Here is a 6571-nt window from a genome sequence, read left to right on the forward strand (position 1 = left end):
CAGACTCACGGGCTTTTCTTTCCAGTAGAGAAATTCTTCCCATTAATTCCGTGCCAATAAGGTTAGCCTACAGAGATAACTCATAGAAATGAGAGATTAAAGATAATTAAAAAAAAACTTGTTGGTAAGAAGAAAAAATACCTTCAAAGTAGAATGAACTACGTCATTCATCAGAGTTAAGCAGCTATGGCTCTCCATCTTCTTCTTCTCGATATCTCCAATTAGAGGTTCGAGCCAAACATCGGCACTACCAGTCTTCTTCAAGAGGCTATGATTGGCAGGAACCTCCAAAGTAACATTTCTCATAGTCATACTTCCACTACTAGAACCTGTCTCTGTACGATGAACAGAGGGAAGAGGAGCAATGGAAGGAATGGAAGGAGAAGATGTAGAAACAAGAATGGAAGGAAAAGATGTAGAAACCAACGCAGGAGCGGAAGCAGGTGCGGTAGAAACAGCCAAGGGAACGGATATATGAGCGGTAGAAACTGGTAAAAGAACGGAAGTCATCAAAACTGGTAAAGAAATACTTACGGTTGGCAGAGAAATGGAGGAAATAGGAACAAATAAGGAAAGAGGAGCTTCATCAAAAACAGGGCCGAGCTCGCCACTCCCGAAACCACTGTCAAAAAGATGCTGAATTGATTCATTATTATCTCTTGGTTCGGTGTCCTCGTCAGAATGAATCAAAATAGGCTCGGTGGTAGAGGTTCGAGCAGGAGTGTTTTCAATTTCATCGTCAATGATTATTCGTCTCCTGACCCTTGGCCTGGTAATTAGGGAGGTACCCTCCTCTTCTTCTTCAGAACTTTCCTTTATAGCTTTCCTTTTTGGCAGCAAGGCTCGAGCCTTATCCAAATCAAGAGCAGCATTCGCAGACATGCGAATGGCCATAGCTACTTCAGCCGTCATTCCTCTAATGCCAAATCCTGATTAAAGGATGGATATACATGATTAAAGTTGAGGAAAAAGTGCTTAACATGTAAAAAAATTCATATAAAAAGGGGGATACCATGTGTTTTGACCTTCCAGCCATGTAAGGAAGAAATTGATTTCCAAGTTCTCTGCTCCCTAGAAGCAATCTTCAAAAGTGAGTCTACCCAACCACGGAAGTTGGGAATAGGTTCCACATCTCCCATGGTTGCTACAAAAAACCAAGAAGAGACGAGGTTAAAAACAAACTTTCTTTTGAAATTCTCAAAAGTAGGTACGGTAAATAAAAGGAAACCTACGTTCAAAATTCCACTTCTCAGGGAAGGGAATATTTGTTTCGCCAATCAAGTCCACCGTACGAACAACAACGTAACGGATATACCATCCACGATCTTTGTCATCCTCAGGATTTACCAAAACTTTTTTGCTCCTTGCAGTTAAGGTAAAAACCCCATGGCGTATTAAGTTAGGATGGTATAGATGAATGAGGTGAGAAAAGGTGAAATTGACATTGGCCTTGGAGGATAAATATCTCAAACAAGCCACTGTTCTCCACACCAATGGACCGATTTGGGCCAAACAAATTGTAAAGAAACGACAAAAATCGAGAATAACTGGGTCAATCGGAGGATTAAAACCTAAAGTGAAGGGGTAAGTGTAAACAGAAGAATACCCACTTCTAAAAGAGGAAATTCTTTGATTTGGGGAAGGAATTGACATTCGGAGACTATCCTTCCAGTTACAATCTCTTCTTATGGTGGGGATTGTAAGCTCGGTTACTATTGTGGGGTAAGTATCGGCTTTTTCTAAATTTGTAATTTGTTTTCAAAGAGAAGTTTTGTCACTTTCAAAAGACAAATCACTGGGAACTATTTCATCAACTGAGGGTTCTTGAGAAGAATCAAGAATTTCCCTACTTTTAGAAGAAGTGGCCTTTGGGATAGAACTCCTTGAAGAAGAACCAGAGGAGCCGCCTCGAGTAGATTCTAACCCTGTTCAAAGCCTACCTCCTCCGCCTCTTCTGTGTCTAACAGGAGCGTTGGGAAATTGATCGAGAATTGGAACTTTTTTATGGTTAGGGTTTGAAGAAGACATTGTTAAGAAGGAAGTGTGTGCTGAAGATTTGTGAAGAAGACAAAGGAAAAAAAAGTTATGTGTAAAATGGGAACCGTCAACCTTAGAAGTGTAATGATGGAAAGCCAATAATAAAGGCAGCTATCACTTCGTAAATAGTGAGAATGAAGAAGTCTCGAAAAAGGGTGTGAATAGCGGAATCAATTAGAAAATGACACATGGGCAGAACATTAAATGGAAAAGACTACTGAGGCGTTAATACTGTCATGAGCATTAAATGTGGCAAAAATTCCTTTTTCACGAAGATCCACTTCCCAAGTATTTAATTGATAAATAAATGGAAAGTGGGGGGACTATCTATATTGGGAAAAAACTGAGTTTATATTAAAGATGATGTGACATGACACGAGGATTAATTAAATGGTCAAAGCGCAGCAATTGACTAAGATGCACGGATGGAGACAACCACGGGAAGAAGAATTTAAATAGGCACGAGACGACGTATAGATACGAGTCTCGTACCAATTTAAATTATTTACAGCCAACGGATTAGAAGGCATTGAAGACAAAGATCTGATAACAGAAAGGAGTCCAAATTCATTATTAAATACTTGATACATTACAAAATTGGTATTTAATAGGAATGATTATATAACTGCTTATTTAATGTCATTTATTACTCATGATTATATCATTAAAGCTGAGGCTTCATTCTTTTACCTAGAATTATCTATAAAAGGAAGAAGTATCATCATTTGTAAGGACACGAAATACTATTGAGAATTTATTGAAATACACATCTATTTGCTTTTTACCATCATTCTCAAAAGTATTTTATTTTGTCTCCTGATTATCAGTAACCCGAATTTCTTTTTAGCTTTGACCAAAGACTCAGATTTTTGGTTAAACAGTAAGCTCCAATTCAGTTCCAGCTAAATATTAATAAAAAATATTTTAGAAGTTAATAATTACCATCACGTAATGTAGAAAATGTTTATACGATAGAAGCGATTATAATATGAGACCTAATGAGTTCGGCACAAACAACCTTATTTTATCGGAATCTATTTATCAAATGATGTCACTTTTTGTGTGCTATTTAATCGAGACCAAGGGATCGCGTCGGAGGTCGACCTCGTAATGGATCGAGCCAAAGTACGAAGACGAGGTGATAAGTTCAAGAATCGAGGTTCCAGTCGAGATCGAGGACAACAACGATTGAGACTAAGTATGACCGACTTCGAGTGAGGTGCAATAACGGAAATGCGAGATATCCGTAACCGGTCGGAGATCACGGCAAAAATCTAGGAACAGATCAAATCAAGGGCGGTTATTCGTACCAATCATGGGATTTGCTTCCATAATATAATTGTACCATAATTAGGATTCCTCTAGTATATAAAGGGGAGTCCACATCACTTGTAAGCACTTTACATTCACACAGATCAAAGCAATATGATATTCTCTCTTTAACTCACGTTCTCTTGTTCATCAGTTTGCTGCTTTTTAACTATTCTTGCTTTACTAGCTCGAGGGTATTCCAACTCGAGGTCTATGCTTAAACATTGGTTCATTTTACGTTATTGACAATTTCTATTGCTTATCTTCACGTTTCTCAATTGATATTAAGTGAAATCGTGTATAATTAAAACCATATTACAAGTTTAATTGTTACTCAATTTTCAGGGTAAACAGTTTGGGCCCCTCCGTGGGGCTAAGGATAATATTGTTTGCTTAATATTTTAACCTCCATAACACACACTTCTTTTACGCTTGTTCTCGTAAGTGTTTTTGAATTCAGGAATCAATATATCGAACTCTCAAGCAGTGCCCACTCACACAAATATCGGTCTTGGTCTTCATGGCGAGAACGAGCACATAGCCGCCCCGGGAAATGGAGTACCTCTAATCAATCCCAATGTACCACAAGCCATAGATCCAGTCGATGTCAGTTCTCGAGTTGCCATTCGTAGAGATTTAGGCGCCGACCCTGAGAATAGCGTCCGCAAAGACGCTTGGGTAGCCGATCAGAACGCACAGAATGGTAAAAAAGGCGGGATTAGCCTTCGAATGATATTTGACATGTTACAAACTCAGCAGGCTGCGATAGCGCAACTCCAAAATCAAAATCGAGCACCAAGCAGAATCGAACTCGATACATCACAAGAAGTTGTTCATAGGGTCTAACCTGTACAGGTAAAGTTGAATGATAATGGATAGGGAACTGACCCCGCCATCATAAAGATGCTCGAGGAGCTCATTAAACAGATTGAAATAGGAGAAACAAAAATTGAGGCTAATGACAAAAAGGTAGAAACGTACAACTTACGGGTTGATCAAATACCTAGGGCACCCCCGATTTTGAAGGGTTTAGATTCGAAAAAGTTCGTACAGAAGCCTTTCCCACCAAGTGCAGCTCCGAAGCCCATTTCGAAGAAATTTCGCATGCAAACAATTTCCAAGTACAATGGAACCACTGATCCTAATGAGCTTGCCACTTCTTATACATGCATAATAAAGGGAAATGACTTAGAAGACGATGAGATAGAATCTGTTCTGTTGAAGAAATTTGGAGAAACTTTATCGAAGGGGGCAATGATATGATACCACAATTTGGTGCCCAATTCCATCGATTCTTTTGCCATGCTTGTTGATTCATTCGAAAAGGCACACGTCAAAGCGATAAAGGTCGCAACTAGGAAGTCAGACCTCTTCAAAGTGAGACAAAAGGACAATGAAATGCTAAGAAAATTCGTATCTCGATTTCAGATGGAACGCATGGACCTACCCCCGGTTACCGGTGATTGGGTTGTCCAACCCTTTACTTAGGGGTTGAACGAGTGAAGTTCGGTAGTGTCACATGAACTAAAGCAGAATTTGATCGAATATCCAGCGGTGACCTGGGTTGATGTGCATAATCGATACCAATCAAAGATCAAAGTAGAGGATGATCAGTTGGGAGCCTTGTCCAGTTCCGTTTATCCAAATAGATCCGAAGGTAGGATTCAAAGAGACATCGATAGAGAGCCTCGATTGAACAGAGATCGGTACGAACCATATGGCACGGATCATAGAAACAACGGATCGGGACATAATCCTGTTCGAAATGATCGAAGGAATGATCGAGGTCAAAATTCTCGATGGCTCATGAATAAGAGTGGCTTCGATAAGCATGCATAGCCTAAGGAAGCACCATGGTTATCGGAATACAACTTCAGCGTTGATGCTTCAGGTATTGTGTCAGCCATTGGACGAATCAAGGATACTAGGTGGCCCAGGCCCTTGCAGACCGATCCAGCTCAAAGGAATCCAAATCAAATGTGCAACTATCATGGAACCCATGGTCACATAACCGAAGACTGCTGACAATTAAGGGAGGAGGTAGCTCGTTTATTCAACGAAGGTCATTTTCGAAAGTTTTTGAGTTACCGAGCAAAAAATCACTTCACAGTCAGATATGCAAACATGAAAAACGAACAGAAGGAACCGTAACACATGATTCATATGATCGTCAGTGGGGTCGATATTCCTCAGTGTCCGACATTTAAATGCACCAAATTTAGAATCACAAGGGAGAAGCGTACCCGGGACTACTTACCAAAAGATATCTTATCTTTCAACGATGAGGATACAGAAGGGATCAAATAGCCTTACAATGACACACTAGTATTATCTATCCTTATGAATAAAATTCAAGTTAAACGTGTGTTGGTTGATCCAGGTAGCTCGGCAAATATTATCCAATCAAGGGTCGTAAAGCAGCTCGGCCTTCGGGATCAAATCGTTCCTGCAGCTCGAGTGCTCAACGGTTTCAACATGCCAAGTGAAACCACCAAAGAGGAAATTATGTTGCCAGTGTACGTGGCCGGAACTATCCAGGAAACAAAGTTCCATGTAATTGAAGGTGATATGAGATACAATGTGCTGCTTGGGAGACCTTGGATCCATAATATGAGGGTGGTACCTTCAACACTTTATCAAGTTTTAAAATTCCCAATACCGAAAGGAGTCAAGATGGTTTACGACGAGCAACCAATAGCCAAAGAGATGTTTGCAATTGATGAGGTGATACCAGTTTTGACTCTAACATCAGCAAAAGAGCCAAAATCAAAGGAAAAGAAGGAAGTCAAATAGCAACCACAGTCGCCGGCTTCGACCAGATTAGAATAGCAAGAAATTATCGATGATGATGATTGTATGATATCTCGAACCTTTGTAATCCCAAATGATTCCGACGCCACAAAGTCGACGGTCGAAGAGTTGGAGCAAGTCATACTGATCGAGCATCTGCCTGATCGAAAGGTATACCTGGGCACGAGGTTAACTCCCGAGCTCAGGGAAAAACTCATTAAATTCTTTATTAAAAATATGGATTGTTTTTCTTGGTCCCACCTTGACATAACAGGGATCTCATCGGAGATTACCACTCATCGATTGAGCTTGGATCCAAAGTTCAGACCGGTGAAGCAAAAGAGAAGGCCCCAGTCTGAGGTAAAACATGCATTCATCAAGGACAAGGTAACCAAACTTCTCAAAATAGGATCCATCGGGGAAGGAAAATATC

The 6571-nt window shown here is 40.1% G+C and overlaps 1 protein-coding gene across 1 annotated transcript; it reads left to right on the forward strand.

Annotated features, from left to right (window-relative positions):
- Positions 1 to 5688: 5688 nt before the first annotated feature.
- On the forward strand, positions 5689 to 6141 carry LOC138873746 (uncharacterized). Its single transcript, XM_070152223.1, has one exon. It carries the CDS (start codon positions 5689 to 5691, stop codon positions 6139 to 6141), a length of 453 nt encoding a protein of 150 aa, XP_070008324.1.
- The last annotated feature ends 430 nt before the right edge of the window (positions 6142 to 6571 follow it).

Source organism: Nicotiana sylvestris, chromosome 7 (assembly GCF_000393655.2).
Source record: "Nicotiana sylvestris chromosome 7, ASM39365v2, whole genome shotgun sequence".
NCBI lineage: Eukaryota > Viridiplantae > Streptophyta > Magnoliopsida > Solanales > Solanaceae > Nicotiana > Nicotiana sylvestris.